This window comes from Heteronotia binoei, chromosome 12 (genome assembly GCF_032191835.1).
Source record: "Heteronotia binoei isolate CCM8104 ecotype False Entrance Well chromosome 12, APGP_CSIRO_Hbin_v1, whole genome shotgun sequence".
NCBI classification, from domain to species: domain Eukaryota; kingdom Metazoa; phylum Chordata; class Lepidosauria; order Squamata; family Gekkonidae; genus Heteronotia; species Heteronotia binoei.
The window spans coordinates 59,552,562-59,569,509 of NC_083234.1; the positions used below are offsets into that span (position 1 = coordinate 59,552,562).

Genomic DNA, 16,948 nt, shown 5'->3' on the forward strand with positions numbered 1-16,948 from the left:
GTGCTCATTGGATGGACTTTTCTTTGTAATATTGTAAGGTTGCACTTACTTGCTTAAGGTAACAGCCACATAGAATAATCAGAAGATTGAGAGCCGCAAGACATGAACGTCAGATGTTTGAGAGCCAAAGGGAAGGAAGGAAAGAAAACGTGGGAGGGAGGAGGTAGAAAGCAACTTTAAATGCATTCTGCAAGCTGTCAGATGACTTGGCTTGGGGAAATGATTTAAGGAGAAAACTTCCTTCTCCACGTTGCCTAATGGGGTAGTAGGGGTTTTGAGAGCCACACAATATATGTGAAAGACCCACAGTTTGGCCAGCCTTGTTCTTGATAAAAGTATTCTTGATAAATGTGTTACTAAATGTGTTAGCTAGCATATCACATTGTTTGTATTTTCTCTACTATGAACTGTGATCCCATGTTGTTGTTTGATCTCCAGGTGAAGCCTCGGGAAGTTCTGGAACTACAACTGATCATCAGGCTTCTGGGATAAATTCCCCTACAGAAAACAGCAGCTTTGGAGGGCAGACTCTAGTATGAAATCACGTCTCTGCTGACTCCAAACTCCACGCTCCCCATTCTCCACGTATGTCTCCATATTTCAAGGAATTTCCCAGCTTGGAGTTGGCAACGCTATGGGGAGGCACTAGTGGCAAACTAGTGCCTTCACATACAATATTTGTAGGAAAACCGAATTCTTAAAGGGGCAGCAGCACTGATGAATTCCATAGAAGCCTCTTTTTTTCCAGTCTCTGGTAAAGAAGTTCTTATTCTGTCTTGATTTTTTCTGTTTTTTGAGGATCCAAGATTCAGCTCCCTTCCAAGAGACTCCTGTGCTCTTTTAGTCCTTTTGACACGAAAGGCGATTCAAAGGTGGGGGAAAGAGGCGGCGAACTGTCATTGGCCTATCCAGGGCGGAAGAGCGCACGCCCCCCCCTCCCCGCCGGCCACGCAGGCTCGAGGGACGTCGGAGTGGGCGTGGCCGGCAGGCCGAGTGGGCGTGGCCAACGAGGGCCTCCCTCTGTCTTCCAGCGCCTCCCGCCGCCTATGGCCCCGGTAGCGGAAGTGGCTCTTGGAAAGTGAAGGAGTCGCTTCCGGGCGCTGCTGGCTGGGAGGGGGGGGCTGCAGCGGAGGCGCCGGAGGGAAGGTGGCACTCGGGCTGGGCCGAGCTCCCTCCGGCGGACCCGCCATGTGAGGAGACCCCGACGCCCTTCAGGTGAGGCAAGGAAAGGAGAAGGGGAGGCGGCGGCTGTCACGCTTTTGGCAGCCCTCCTTGCACCCCAAAGCTTGGTAGCCCCTCTGCCCTAAAGGAAGAGGGGAAGGTGGGCGTCTTCTCAGGTTGGAGCAGGAGCGGCTTTCTCTTTGAGCAGGGTGGGGTTTCCTGGCCAGGCCCATCCTTTCAACCCTCCCTTCCAACTATATGGCCCCTTCCATTGGAGGACCCCCAATCTGTCCCCTTTGCTCACCACCACTCTGAACAAGTCGTAGCCTTGCTGCTGGTCTTTTCGCGTTTTTTTCGGTCTCCCCTTCCCTAACACAGCATGCAGAGCAAAGAGCGGGAGAGTCAATAATCTGTGTCTCTCTGGCAGAGGGGCACATAAGAAAGGGGTGGGGGGAGCGGAGCTGTTGTGACTGCCCAGGCGAAGGAGGGGTTAGCTTGTGGAATTCAAGGCAGCTTATAGTGTCGAGCAATGTTCCCTCTAAGCTGTGGAGTCTTTTGAGCAGAAATTCTACTTTGTGAGCTACTGGTGTTATAGTTGTAAGTTGCTGGCATTAAAGTTGTGAACTGCTGCATAAATTAGTGTGCCCTGGGGTCATTCTTCCTGAGCTAAAACAAAAATGTGTGAGATGAAAGCTACCCATGCTAACTCAACTTAGAGGGAACACTGGTTCCGAGAGCCCTGGGCTGCTGAACCAGGTCCCCCCCCCATTAACAAATCCTTTTGTAGGCCCCACCAAACATGAAATCCTGGCTATGGCCCTATGTCCCCCACCCCTTTCCCCCTGGTAGTCATTGTGGCTCTGCCTAGTTCGATCTGCGAAGTGGATGTGAGTGTCTAGATAGGAATACCTCCCCTGGTCTCAGCTAGCGACAGTCCCACGAGCGTCTGGGAAGGTAGCCTGCATTAATCATACTTCCAAAAGGGTTGGTGTAAAAACTGCCCCTGGGTTTGCTTAATATCGTCTCAGGTAAGAGGTGTTGTGTGTACGATGCCAAGAAAGCTCTTAGTTGTTTTCATCACGGGTTAACAAAGCGATGTGTTTCGTGCTAGCATGGTGTTGCTGAGCAGAAAGTGGAAGAAACGGTAGTGAGGGGGAAGGCGACAAAGATTTAAGGGATGAAGCTTTGCTACAGTGCATAACATTGGAGGGTTGTCGGACATACCCCATAATGTTTTAAAGAGGGGTATGAGGTTTTGTATTGAGAGGGGGAAACATTAGTATGTGTGGTGTTTGTAAAAGTCTACATGAGAGGGGCTGCATCTTATCACCTGCCTTGTTGCACAGAAGATCCCACATTTTGGAATCTCTGGTTCAAAGGTGGACAGTGTAGAGCCACTGCCAGAGTAAACAGTCCCGAGGGACAATGATCTGTTTTTGTGTAAGACAGCTTTTTTGCTTTTCATTTGCTAGTTTAAGGTTAAAATGTCAGATGTTTTTCATTTATACAACTTCTCTGCATATATATTGAGCTTTCCAGACTGTAAGGAGGAGGGGCTTCCTTTCCACATTTACAGTCTGCATTTTGATGTTGAGAGAGATGGCAAAGGAGGGGAGCTTAGTGGCTGTAGGAAACAACAGCACCTGGGATGAAGGGACAGATGCGAAGAGATGTAGTTACGTGCATGTAAGTTGTATTTCTGTAGATCCTGAGGGATTGGGGTGGCTAAGCTAAAGATGTTATCAAAGAAGAGGATTTTAGTGAAGGATTTGAAGGCTCTCCATATGTACTCTGAAGGGCTGAAGTCTGCCTGTGCTTTGCATCATCTGCCCTTTGCTCCACCCTGATGGCTGGGGTGACTTGATAGTGCTAGAATGTAACATACTTTCTTCATAGATGCTTCATATTTTCAGTTTTTTGTGTTCAGGACTGGCGCTTTCATTTAATTACAACCAGGCTGATATGGATATGGAGGCAGCTTGAATTACTGCAGGAGCTTTATATTTAGTTGAAGGAAGATTGTGCTGTTGAGTGTTATCTTTGAAAGACATTATTATTAAATCACCTCATCCTGGCCAATGCCGGGCTCTAGACGATGTAAAACAGAATACACATAAAATCAGTTGAATTAATGAATTAAAAGCAATTGCAACCCAATGGACATTCTTTATATTGTGCTGTAATTCCGCTTTCTAGGCATTGGGAGCAGTCCCCCCCTTAAATGGAGGGGGTTGCCAGCCCAGCAACCATCACTGTCATTATTAGAGTAGCAGTGCCTTTTATAGGATCCAGTGCTCTTTCATATGCTGGTTGTGAATGAAGGAAGGGAATGCATTGCATTATGTGAAGGAATATTTTCTTGTGAGGCAAATAGGTGTTCTGCCCCCCTGCCATCTGCTATAGATATAATTGTCATTTTTTTGGAAGACCTTTCCTTTTCAAGGGAAGAATATTGTAGTTATCACCATAGTTTAGTGCCAGAGCGCTCATGACCTGAGTTCGATCCTGGCAGAAGCTGGGTTCAGGTAGCTGGCTCAAGGCTGACTTAGCCTTCCATCCTTCTGAGGTCGGTAAAATGAGTACCCAGCTTGCTGGAGTAAAGTGTAGATGTCTGGGGAAGGCAATGGCAAACCATCCCGTAAAAAGTATGTTGTGAAAATGTCATGATATGACGTCACCCCAAAGTCAGAAACGACTGGTGCTTGCACAGGGGACTACCTTTACCTTTTCGTGTTTAGTCCTGGTATAGCATTGTAATCGCTGTACCGCTCTGCCTGTTAGTTAAACGACCTCTGATAGCAGTGCTGTGAAAGATTCTAGCTGGACACTTTGGAGAACTTCTGCCAGTCAGATTGCACAATAGTGGGATAAAAGGAGTAGTGCTCTGACAGTATAAGGTAGCTTCATATATGTACAAGGAGCAAGTTTTTAGGTACATAGAATGGCAGATGATTTTTTTTTGTAACTTGATGAAGGGACATATTTTATGTGTGCCATGATCTGCAGCTGCAGGGAAGAACAGCATTATTGTAGTTTGATATTTTAAAAAGTAATAAAGCACTTTTTTTCTCCCCAGGCGACTAATACATGATTAACAGACCCAGGGAAGCTGTGCTTAGCTATGTAGCTAACTGTGCTCAAGAAGTGAGTGCTTCATTGCTTTTGGCTTCTCAGGCCTGTTGGGTGATGTATACCTTAACAGCTATTTGATTTTACTGTTGTGTTAGTAAAACTGTCTTCCTAGTAAAAGGAGGATGTTGACTGGGGATGGGGTAAGGGGTTAAGCTTGTCAGTAACAGGGGTAGCTGTTAAGTCCCTGGGCAGAGCCTGCCAAATGAACTAGCAAATGAATCTATGAGTCGGCTCTTGCCACAGTGCAATTAATTGTACTCCCATTGCTGGTGACCTCACAAATACCCACTGAGACTTCTCTTGTGCTAAATCCATACCTGCATCTTTTTCTGCCCTCCTAAAACATTCAGTCTATAATTTCATTTTGTGTACTTAGTGTTAATTTTGACCTGTGAAGTGGGAAGGAAGTTGAGGTAAAAATGATCCAACCTGATTTATAAATAGCAAATGGTTGAGGGCAACTGTTGGCTTATTTTCATAAAGCTCTCTGAAGGTTTCCTGCATATTTATAGTATCCCAAAATGTTACAGTGTACCTGCATTTTGAGTACACTGTATAGAACATTTGCTATTAACCATATCTTTATGGCACAGTTTCTTTGGATTATACAGTCCATGACCCAAACAATAATGTTGCCTGTGCCATTAGCAGGAGCTGGGAGGAGCCTATGCAGTCAGTTTTGTTTGATGGTTTTCCCTGCTGTAGAGACAAATTCCCTTTTGAAATGAATGACCAGCACTAGAGGAAGATCAGGCTGGCATTTTACCTTTCTGCTTACATGTACCTTTGTAAGCAGTTCGTAGTGAATTGTGTGTGTGGAGGGGGGTGGAATTTACCCATATGCCCCTGTAGTTGTTCATCTAGAACCAGTTCTTACTTGCTTAAAATGACTGAGCAAGTTGCTGCTTGCAGATTTGATTGGGGGAGGGGCTCTCTTTCACTCAGCACTGATGCCTGGATGTTCAATAATCTCTCTAATCTATAAACACATTTAGAAGTAGTGTTTACTGATTTTTAGACTATAATTTCCTTCTAGCTGTGTCAGAAGAAAATAGTCAAAAGCAGGAGACTTCTATCCATAGTTGTTTTATTCATGATATATATTTATTTCTTAATGTCCCAATGAGGTCAATGTACACAGCTGCAGAAAGAGTTGATATCTGCTCCAGAGTTGTGAGGCTTGTTGCAGAGGTGTGAGCAGATCTGTTAAGTTTGGTGAAGTTGTCAAGTGCGTGGACTCTTAACTGGGAGAACTGAGTTTGATTCCCTACTCCTCCACATGCAGCTGCTGGGTGACCTTGAGTTAGTCACAAGTTCTCGCAGACCTGTTCTCCTTAAGAGCAGTTTCTGTCAGAGCTCTTTCAGCTCTGCCTGCCTCACAGGGTGTCTGTTGGGGGCAGGGGAAGGGAAAGGAGATTGTAAGCTGCTTTGAGACTCCTTCGGGTAGTGAAGGGCAAGGTATGTCAATCAATATCACACCTTTATTGGCATAACAAGGTATAAATCCAGTCTTTTCTTCTTCCTATAACAAATGTTGCTTTGATGAATGTAGATGGAATTATAGAGGATTAACAGTTCTGATAATTTGTAACTGCACCCACATAAGGCAAGATGAGAGACTTGAATCCAAGTGCCTTAAAATGCTTTGCTACCAGTTAATGCGTTCACTGGGTGGCAGTGTAGCAGCAATACTGACCCCTTTGCTACACAGCTATTTTTGTGATGATTTCCCATTGTGAAGAATTGATTGCAAGTGGGCCCTGTTTGTGTGTCCCCCCCTCCCGCTTTCCTTAGAGGGGGTTGAGTTGTGCATCTAGAGACTCTCTGTATTCAGTTGTTTACATGGAGATCTTTGGTTACACAGACGGTTTTATCTGACCGGTAGAGGGAAGGGCGTTTGCTGTCCTTCTGCCATGTGCCACTGGAGTTTTGCAATGTGTTCTAGGGGAGATAAAACTCACTGCTGTTTGGGGGTTAAAAATATAAATCTCAGCACTTTTTTTGCAAGAGGACCTTTAACTCTGTAGTAAAGCACATCCTTTGCTTGTTGATGGTTCCCATCCCTACCATCTCCAGTTAAAAGCAGGGATGTTTACTGGGCTAGGAAAGCCTGCATGAAATGTTAGAGGCTGGTGCCAGCTGGAATAAACAGCATTTGGCTAGATGGATCAGTGGTATGACTTGGTATAAAGTAGCTACACGTATTTATATGATCAGCTGCTCTGGAAATCAGAAGTTGACTGCAAGAAACCAAAATACGTCACTTGTACTTCGTTCTTTACACAAATAAAGACAGTTCTGACTGCCTGTGACTTGTTGGCCTCCATCACCAAAGATGGGAGAACAGTTTTATTCTAAGGATGAGTTCAAACAGCCATAGAGTGACCCAGACTGGCAGTTTAATGTGACAAATGTGATGAGTGAATGTATACTAAGAAATCTTGAGAATTTCGCTTGTGTATGGGGATAACTATAGCTAAATAACTCTAGCAAGGGAGACATATAAGGGACTCTTTGATAAACTGGGAACCACACACACACCAGGGGTGGCCAAACTGCAGCTCAGGAGCTCTTTCACACATATTATGTGGCTCTTGAAGCCCCCACCACCCCATCAGCTGGCTTTGAGAAGGCATTTCTCTCTTTAAATCACTAAGCCAAGCCGGCTGGAGATTTGGAGAACCCATTTAAAGTTAAAGTTGCTTCCTTTACACCTTTTCCCCATCTATTTACCTTCCCTCCATCTGTCTTACGGCTCTCAAACATCCACGTTCACATCTTGTGGTTTTCAAACATCTGACATTTATTGTATTTGCTCTTACATTAAGCAAGTTTAGCCACCCCTGGATTAAAGGCAGGTGCCCATTCAGATAGGCATATTTCATGGCGATCTTGTGTGTTTTGTGTTGTATGGGTCAGGATGGATTTTCTTAGGCCACTGAGTCCCCAAAGATGCATTACATGGAGCTCTGGCAGAGGTTGTCCTTGAAAGGGCAGCTGCTGTGAGAGCCCTCTCCAGCCCCACCCACCTCACAGGGTGTCTGTTGTGGGGGAGGAAAGTAAAGGAGATTGTGAGCCACTCTGAGACTCTGAAATTCAGAGTGGAGGGCAGGATATAAATCCAATATCTTCTTCTACCTCACAGGGTGTCTGTTGTGAAGGGGAAGGAAGGTAAAGGAGATTGTGAGCCACTCTGAGACTCTTCGGAGTGGAGGGCGGGATATAAATCCAATATCATCTTCTTCTACATGCAGCAGTTTTTTCGATGAGGCTCAGCTCAGGAAAGCTGCTCCTGGCATTTGTCTAAAAACAAAAATCATCCTTTTTTTTTTTTTAAGCAACACACATGCACATAGCATAAACTAGCATGGTACATTAGAACCACTACAAAGACATTCTTCAGGGAGGATGTAGGGAGTGGTGGAGAGGGGGGAAAAAGGATGTTGCTGGTGCAGGACATGGAGGCCAGTCTGCAATACGCAAGATTGTTAAGAGGGCTGGTAAAAGAGCCTCTTAAATTGCCATCAGAAGAGCATTGCATCACATTCCAGCTTAGGTCTCTAACATGTTCTGTACCAGCAGCAAAACATGCCCCCACCCAGTATTTTTTTATCAGCTTCCTGCCAAGAGTTTCATGATATCCCAAAGCTTGCTAACTTTTTTTTATTCCTACAAAATGGATAACTGATGTTCTTAAATCCAGTAGACTTATCTATATAGTGTAAATTATCAGCTTAATAGTAGTTAGTATAACAATTTAAAGAAACTCGGATTTTGTGAAACTGATTTGAAAATAGGCGATAGCTTTCCTTCCTATTTTAAGTAGAGGACAATTAAGAGTGATTTGCCTGTTATAATCCTTTTGAAGAAAATTACAAATGAAAAGGAGCTAATTAATTATCTGTGCTGCAAGACTAGGAACCTATAACTATCTTGACCCTCGAGAGAGGTTTCCTCTTAATTCACTGTCTAAAAATTGACTCATGCAGTCCAGGTTTATAATAGTCAAGCTCTACTAGGAAGTAGTTCCCTAAACCTTCATGGTTTAAATTAGGCTAGGAAATTATCTTTTTGGTCATGATAACTTTTAGAAATAAACTGCCCATATTGATTTTGTTCCTGTTATCCTTTCTGGAAGTGCAAGTGGCTGGTTGATTCAGATTGCAGTATGGGATCTGCAAGTAAATGACTTCCTTTTGAATTTAACAAATCAGATGTTAAAACAGATGCAGCATGTTGTATGGTTAGGGTAAGCTAATACTCTTAAAGCGCTAGCAATTTTAAATTGTCATAATAGGCAATGATTCAAAATTTGATTTATTTTGTGCTGTTTTGGCTATTATGGCCTCTCTAATCAATATGTGCCCGAGAGTGGTGTAGTGTTAAGAGTGTAGAACCTGTGAGATCTGGGTTTAAATTCCTGATTATAATAAAGCTCATTGGGTAGCCTTGGACCAGTTATTCTTTCTTAGCCTAAGCTATTTTAAATTGGAATCATCAGAGCCCGGGCAGGATAAAAATGTACTAAATAAATAGGAAGTTTGAGTGCTGTGGCACCTTTAAGACCAACAAAGTTTTATTTGTGGTATAAGCTTTCATGTGTAAGCACACTTCCTCAGATATCTGAGGATGTCTGAGGAAGTGTGGTTGCACACAAAATCTTATACTGGGAATGGCCAAGCTTGCTTAATGTAAGAACCACATAGAATAAATGTCAGATGTTTGCGAGATGCAAGACATGAACGTCAGATATTTGAGACCAGGAAGGAAGATGGTGGGAGGGAAAGAGAGGTGGAAGGAAAGTAACTTTAAATGTATTTTCCAAGCCACTGGCTGACTTGTCTTGGATAAGGGATTTAAAGAGACAAATGCCTTCTCCAAGCCAGCTGACAGGTTGGTGGGGGCTTTGAGACCTCAATTTGGCCACCCTTGGCTTGAACCATGACTAAAACTTTGTTCGTCTTAAAGAGGCCACTGGACAAACATTGTTCTGCTGACCCTTGGAGTGTTATATAGCCAAAGGTTCTCCTTTACAATGAAGGAAACAGGAGCTGTGCAAGAGCTACTTCTCATTATTTCAGTGAGGGTTCTGCAAATGAACTAACCTTTGTTCATTTTTTAGATTTTTGGCTGTTCTGCCATTGGCATAAAAATATTTCTGAATGGCCTGGAGTTTATTGGAAAATAAACTAACAAGTGTCTGCTAGAAGCTCAAAGGCTATGGGTATTAACCTCTGCTGTATGGCTGTTTTGTCATGTTCTCAATTTCCCTCACTTTATTATAGTGTTTAACTGGGGTTGGTTGGTTGTTTAGGTAAATCTCACTTTTCAAAGAGTTATTTCCCAAAGTGGCCCTGCCCTCCAGCTAAAAAAAAGGCATGATACAGAAGGAAAGGGGAGCAAAGGGAAAATGAAAGGAGGGGATTCCATCTGATAAAGTCAAAAAGATTCTTAACCAGTCTTCCCTTTGTGGTGGTAGGAGCTGCTGTGATGGAGATGGTAGTTATAATTGTTCTGTGGCTTTTTGGTGCCACAGTATCCTTCCCTTCACAGAGTATAATTATCACTTCCTATAGCATTGCATGGCTTACAGGAAAAATACAAATCCTATAAATAAAGCAAGCCTGTAAAATTAGCAGGTGATTTGCATATGTTTTGCTGGCTACAGAATTTGCATTTTCATGCCCCCAGATGTGGGATTACCTGGTGTGGAATTCAGATCCCTACAATGTCTCTGTCCCTTTGGTTATAGCAGTTGAGTCTTTTTGCTGTTATAGCTGTCTAAAATAATTCTGGTTTTAATGCATGCTTTGTTCAACTGTTGTATATTTTTGGGCATCATGTACACAAGCTTTTAATCCCTAAGCAACCTGATAGCTCTGATACTGCATGGTTTGGAGGGGGCAGTAGTTAAAAAGGAAAATGGTACATATGCTGCTTTCTTCTAAATCTGTTTGACTTGCTTTCTGGAATTCTGTTTGTGCCTTCGATTATGCATGTTTTATGTTTTCAGGACTCAGGTTTGGTAATGCCTTCCATGATGTAGAAACATGAATGAGATTTTACTGTTCTTTCCTCAGGAGACCCAACTTAGACCCAAACAGTTGAATTTTTTCATTAGGACAAACCAAAATGTGAGGGCTGTCTTTTACAGTTGACAGTGTAGGCTTTGCAACACTACCTTCATAGCACCTCAGACACTGAATTGCAACAGAAAAGGTATTTCTGAGACCTAGTAAATCAATGTGACAAGATGGCAGCATTTTGCTCTCCCACCCCCCAATAATCTTTTATTGTAACAGGCAATTATTTGCCTCTTGCTGTCATTTGAAAAAAAAAATTCTATAGATAGATAGATGAATTTATTGTCATTGTTCTCAACAAAAAGAGAGCAACGAAATGAGGTGCTCTTCCACAAACATACCAACACATCAAACACACATATTCATAAACCATTTAAATACATCTGAAACCATTAAACCATTTAAACCATTAAAACCATTTAAATACATCTAAAACGGATAAACATTCATAAAACCATTAAAACCATTTAAACCCTTAAATAAACATTCATAAAACCATTAAACATTCATAAAACCATTAAAACCATTTAAACCATTAAATACATCTAAAACAGATAATCCTTCATAACCCTGCATTTAACCTAACCACAGCACTTGGATAGAAACTGTCCTTAAATCTGTTTGTCCTAGCCTTCAACACTCTATATCGTCTACCTGACGGTAAGATCTCAAAAAGCAAATGGCCCAGATGTGTATGGTCCCTTAGGATCATTTGTATCTTCCTTTTACATGCCATATTATACAGATCCACCAATGAGGGGAGAGAACATCCACAAATCTTTTGTGCTCTTCTCGTCACTCTTTGGAGCACCCTTCTCTCTGCTTCCGTGCAGCTCCCAAACCACGCGCAGAGGCAATAAGATAAAATGCTCTCAATGGAACTACGATAAAAGGCAACCAGCAGACTCCCTGACAGTTGTAGTGATCTTAAGAGTCTTAAGTAGTATAGTCGTTGCTGGGCCTTTTTCTCTAGAGCTAAAGTATTTGCCCCCCATGTTAGATCCTGTTTCATGGTAATTCCCAGAAACTTCCATTCTGTCACCTGTTCTACCATAACACCATCAATAAACAACGGCTGGGTGTCCAAACTACTCTTCCTGTAATCCACTATAATTTCCTTCGTCTTATTTATATTTAAAATAAGATTATTTACTTTACACCAAAGGGACAGCTGTTGAACTTCCCTCCTGTACGCAGACTCATCATCTTCAGAGATGAGCCCTACCAACGTTGTATCATCTGCATACTTAATGATTTTGTTACTCAGACTGCTGGAAACACAATCAGATGTGTAAATAGTGAAAAGAAGTGGACTCAAGACACATCCCTGAGGGGTGCCAGTATTTAAGATCTTCACGGAGGAAATATATCCATCCATTTTAACCCTTTGTGAACGACCTGACAAAAAATTCAAAATCCACTCACATATAGAGTCCGACAGCTTCAAATCTTTAAGCTTAGACAACAATCTATGGGGTGATATTGTATTAAAAGCAGAACTAAAATCTGCAAACAACATTCTAACATATAATGAAAAGCTTTTTGTGTTTTTCCAGATCCTGATAAATAAAGCATGAAATAATGTGATGGCTGTTTTGCCAGAGAAAAAGAGAACCTCCCCCACCCCCCAAGCTTAGCAATATATACTTTCAGATTTTTCAGTTGAAGCCTGAATCTGCATTTTGCAAATTACAGTTGTGGGTCTGAACATTTGCAGAACTGCTTATGACCCATAGAGCCAAATGCAGCCTGCTAGCCATGTGGAGCAGCCCATCAGGGGATTGATAAACCACCTATACTGCCTACCTGACACTGCAAAAGGGAGTCAGCAAGCACCTGTCAGTCAGGCTGTGATTTATGACTGGTGGGCTGTATATGACTTTGTGGGTCATGAGCTGTTTAATCTGTAGCACAGAGTACTTTGCTTATAATGACATATGGACGTTTGGGTGTAGGATTCATCAGGCTGCCACTAGCAGCTGCATTTTTTAGTCTGATCATGAGGACAACATGGGCACAAACCTTTCCCCAACACTCAGGAAGGGTAGGGGCTTTACCTTGTACTGCCTTTCCAGGCACTTGGAAAACTTTGAAAAATCTCTCTGGTTTCTGTGAATCATAGAGCAGCAGTGGAGAAGGGCAGTTGTTTTTGGCCTGATGTGTGACATCAACCAAAATGTCTCCCTCTGGTGGAGAACATGGGGTTACAGAAGGCATAGGTTTGGGCTGGCTGGTTATGCCAACTGCGTTTTGTGGACCTCTGTTTATAAACCCTTTAAATTTTATTTGTTCTCCTTGTATGTAATGATCTCAGGCGGACCCCAAAGATTTCCTCTTGCTCATGGACCTCCCTCTTATTTTAATTACTTAGTATCCTTATGGCTGATAGCCATATTGGTGGGCCCGCATGTTAAATCAAAAAGATCCACATGACAGGGCCAGCCAGAGGTGAGATGCAGACTTGCAAGAAAATACAAATCACTGAAAAAAAATGGGGAGTAAGCCTTCCCCAGAAGTCAAAGCTGTCTCTGTATGCCCCACCCCATTGCGGTGGTGCGGCATAGCCTGCCTCTCCCTTCCTATTTTGCCATGCCAGCAGAATTGCAGAGGTGAACTAGCAGACAAAATTGGGGTGGGGGGGAATCAGGTGTGGGCAGTCAGAGCTAGAGTGAGAGAAAGGGGGCTAGTAAATGGGATTTCCCTTCCCCCCCAAATCCTTGTAGGTCCCCCACTTATATTAACAATTTATTATAGTAAATCATTACAGTGACAGTAACTAAATGGTGACATCAGCAATAATTGTTGGGGATAAATAGAATAGGTTCAGGCATTTCTGTTTTCATTTAAGAAGGCTAGCTACGAAAACAATTGAGAAACCCAACCTTAGAACCACAAAAGGAAGGAACTTCAGTATGTTGTAAACCTATCTGTAATTTTACATTGCATGACATGCTAATTTGCATCAGCACTGAAGATCAGTTGTGCTGCTTAAAACGGTCTTTTTTTCCAAAATGCATTCTCTTTTCTTTTGCATGGCCAATTTTTTATTCTTAGTTCTTTTGGGGCTCTTATTTAATGCTTCAACTGGCAAGTTATTAGGATAAGGAGTCTTGGCATACCTGATCAGTACAAGCGTTAGTAGCCAAGTGTCTTCTTAAGAGGCAATCAAATTGAGAGTTGTATTTCCACCGATTTTCACTGTCTTAATAGTAGCCTGCGATTCTACCAGTTATTATAAGATCAGTACGTGCAGCACTAAGCCAGCCACATCCCGCATAATTTTAAAATGTTGTACCCTTTTTAAAATACATGTAAAAGTGAGAGACTCGCAGCTTGCAAAAGAGTTGCCCTGTATTTTTGTTCTCATCAACGTGCAGATCAGATGCAGTGTAAATTTAAAATTGAATTAGCATGCGTGGCATTGAACTGCTTGCCATTTTAAAAATAGCTCCATGCATTTTAGGTTCCTGTCTTAAGTGCTGTGTTTGTGCCATTTACAGGTTACAGTTGACACCAGAAGACATGGACAGCAGCAGTTTCATCCAGTTTGACGTTCCTGAGTACAGCAGCACTGTACTGAGCCAGCTGAATGAGCTTCGCCTGCAGGGGAAGCTATGTGATATCATCGTGCATATCCAGGGTCAGCCATTCAGAGCCCACAAAGCTGTTCTAGCTGCCAGTTCTCCGTATTTCCGTGACCATTCAGCATTAAGTACCATGAGTGGCCTGTCGATATCAGTTATTAAAAATCCCAGCGTCTTTGAACAGTTGCTTTCGTTTTGTTACACTGGAAGGATGTCCTTGCAGCTCAAGGACGTTGTTAGTTTTTTAACTGCAGCTAGTTTTCTACAGATGCAGTGTGTCATTGATAAGTGCACACAGATTCTGGAAAGCATCCATTCGAAGATCAGCGTTGGCGAAGTCGACTCTGTCACCGTCGGTGCTGAAGATAACGCAGAAAACCACAATGGGGTTAAAGACAGCAGCTACTTTGCCAACCCAGTCGAAATCTCCCCTCCCTATTGTTCTCAGGTGCGGCAGTCCACATCGGGCAGCGATCTCAGAATGGAGACTACTCCAGCCAAGGTTCTACGGAACCGTCTGCAAGAAGAAGGCCAATCAGATCGCGGAAGTAGTGGGAGTGTTTCAGAATATGAGGTTCAGATTGAAGGGGATAATGATCAAGGGGACTTGGTAGTAAGAGAGAGTCAGGCTGCTGAGGTGAAAGTTAAAATGGAAAAGTCTGACCAGCCGAGTTGCTCCGATAGCTCTTCGCTCGGCGACGATGGGTACCATACTGAAATGGTAGATGGAGAGCAAGTAGTGGCTGTCAATATTGGTTCCTATGGCTCTGTATTGCAGAATGCTTATTCGTATTCCCATGGTGCATCCCAGTCTGCTGGTGTGTTTGAGGGCTTTGGCAGCCTCAGAAACTCAAGCTCGTCAAGGTCCATGCTAGGCTCTTTCCGAGGTCGTGGGCGTCAGAAACGGGTATCTGCTAGCCACTTGCACAGTGATGTCCCAGGCCTGATGCAGGGAGTCGATGGGGAATCTGCGGGAAGTCATCTCAGCTATGAAAGCAGTCCACGGGAAAGGAATTCAAGAGGTCACTTGTATGCGTACAGTGAAAGGTTAATCTGCATATACTGTGGGAAGTCTTTCAATCAGAAAGGGAGTCTCGACCGGCACATGAGGTTACACATGGGAATAACCCCCTTTGTGTGCAAGTACTGCGGGAAGAAGTACACGCGCAAGGACCAGCTTGAATATCATATCCGTGGTCACACGGATGACAAACCTTTTCGCTGTGAGGTCTGCGGGAAATGCTTTCCTTTCCAAGGAACTCTGAACCAGCACTTGCGAAAGAACCACCCTGGGGCAGCTGAAGTAAGAAGCAGAATAGAATCCCCAGAAAGAACAGAAGCTTATATGGAACAGAGAGATGATGATGCGTCAGCCTCCGAAACTTTAGATTACAGCGTGGACATGCACACATCCGACTAAAAGACCGCGTCCTTCCGTGCAACCCAAACAAAGCACATTGATCAATGCATTTCCTTTTTTTGTTGTTGCTCTGATAACTTTCATAAAAGGTATAGCAGCATTTTAGCTTTTCCTTATTTTACAAGTCTTGTCGACATCGTTCCTGGGTAGAAGGCTGCTGTTTCATTTTCCCATTGCTTTGAAGGAAGAAAGGATAGATTTACTCCTTGTGGGGGAAAGGGGGCAGAATGTTATAGAAGCAATGCACTTGGGGTGGGGGTGAGATTCCAACAGTGAAAGATTGGGGGTGCGGGAGGGGAAGAGAAGGATATTGCTGGCTGATACACCCAGGGAATATGTTGTCTTGTGTTGTGCTTTGCGCAGCCCATTCCTATGCATGTTTACTTAAAAGTAAATCCCACTGAATTCAATGTGACTTACTCCCAGATTGTGTGCTAGGATTGCAGCCTTAACCAAACACATTACATAGGAGCATGGAAATGCTCCTAGAGTCCCATCCATGTGTCATAATGAGTTGTGGGGGTTTTGTTGGTGGTTTGTGGTTTTTTTTGGTAATAACTATTTTGATAGCTTTTGAATTTTATATAATAATATATATTATATATAAACTATATAAAATGTTCACTTTTTCTCTTCTGGTTGGGGGGGTGAATGTAGGAGTATCTCACAATGGGGGTGGGCAACTCTCTCACTTTACAAGGCTTTCCTCTATTCAGGATTTTTGCTGAATTTTTCTGGGCTTTTTTGTCACAAAGCTTTGGACATTTTCCATGTTCAGATATTGTGTCCAAAAGTGAGCAAAGTGTATCGTTTAAATACCTCTGCTCCAATAGCATATACAAACCAAATGCCATAAGCATATTAACTTACAAATGGGGATTGTTTGTCTTTTTTGTCTAGAGTACAAACTGGACAATGTGTGGTGCTGACCCTATTTTAATATAGACATGCATTGTTATATTAGCCAACCTAACAGTAGCATTGTGGTTTTTAAATGTTTTTACTGTCTTCAGAATCTACCTTCATCTTGTACTGTAGAAGCGTACCAGGTAAACCAATCTTACCACATATTCAGAGCAATTAAGGTTGGTTTAATAATATATTGTTAGGGATGTTGTAGTTGAATCTACAATATTTCAGAACAGTGTTTTAGCAGATCTCTTCCAGGGACTGTCTTCAGGTGCACCGTAACTTCCTATTTACCATTTTTAAGTGAAACTGAAGCACTTGTTTTTACTTTTTTTGTAATAATGCTAAAATGGGAATAATGAGCAATATGCCTAATTGTATTAGAGGGGCTTTTTGGCTTCCCCACAGTTTCAGTGGCTACTCAGTATTTTTCAATAATGAGCCACTAACAAACATTTTCACAAATTTGTAAGAGCCCCCCCCCCCCCATGCTTGATTTAAAAACAAACACAAAAACCCCAGTGTGGTGCTAATTTTTTTGCTTAGGTCAGTATAGTGTTTTTAAAAATGTGAAACCTAACAGTAGTGAAATCATAAATCTTTCTAGTTAAGTTTTTTTTAATTTTATTTTCCTGAAACAGACCTCAAAAGTGTGAGCT

The 16,948-nt window shown here is 42.7% G+C and overlaps 1 protein-coding gene across 3 annotated transcripts; it reads left to right on the forward strand.

The window, feature by feature from the left end:
* The first annotated feature begins 1,051 nt into the window (after positions 1-1,051).
* Positions 1,052-15,998, forward strand: ZBTB34 (zinc finger and BTB domain containing 34). 3 transcript variants are annotated; one of them, XM_060250474.1, is made up of 3 exons: positions 1,100-1,215; positions 4,238-4,305; positions 13,877-15,998. In XM_060250474.1, exon 3 carries the CDS (start codon positions 13,899-13,901, stop codon positions 15,378-15,380), a length of 1,482 nt encoding a protein of 493 aa, XP_060106457.1. In that variant the 5' UTR covers positions 1,100-1,215; positions 4,238-4,305; positions 13,877-13,898; the 3' UTR covers positions 15,381-15,998. The 3 variants fall into 3 exon arrangements, with proteins under 3 accessions (XP_060106456.1, XP_060106457.1, XP_060106459.1); XM_060250476.1 differs by lacking the exon at positions 1,100-1,215 and adding an exon at positions 2,612-2,847; XM_060250473.1 differs by lacking the exon at positions 4,238-4,305 and having other exon boundaries at positions 1,052-1,215.
* Positions 15,999-16,948: the final 950 nt, after the last annotated feature.

Coding starts and splice junctions, on each gene's coding strand:
- ZBTB34 (XM_060250473.1), top strand. CDS start 13,899: ATGGACAGCAGCAGTTTCATCCAGTTTGACGTTCCTGAGTACAGCAGC.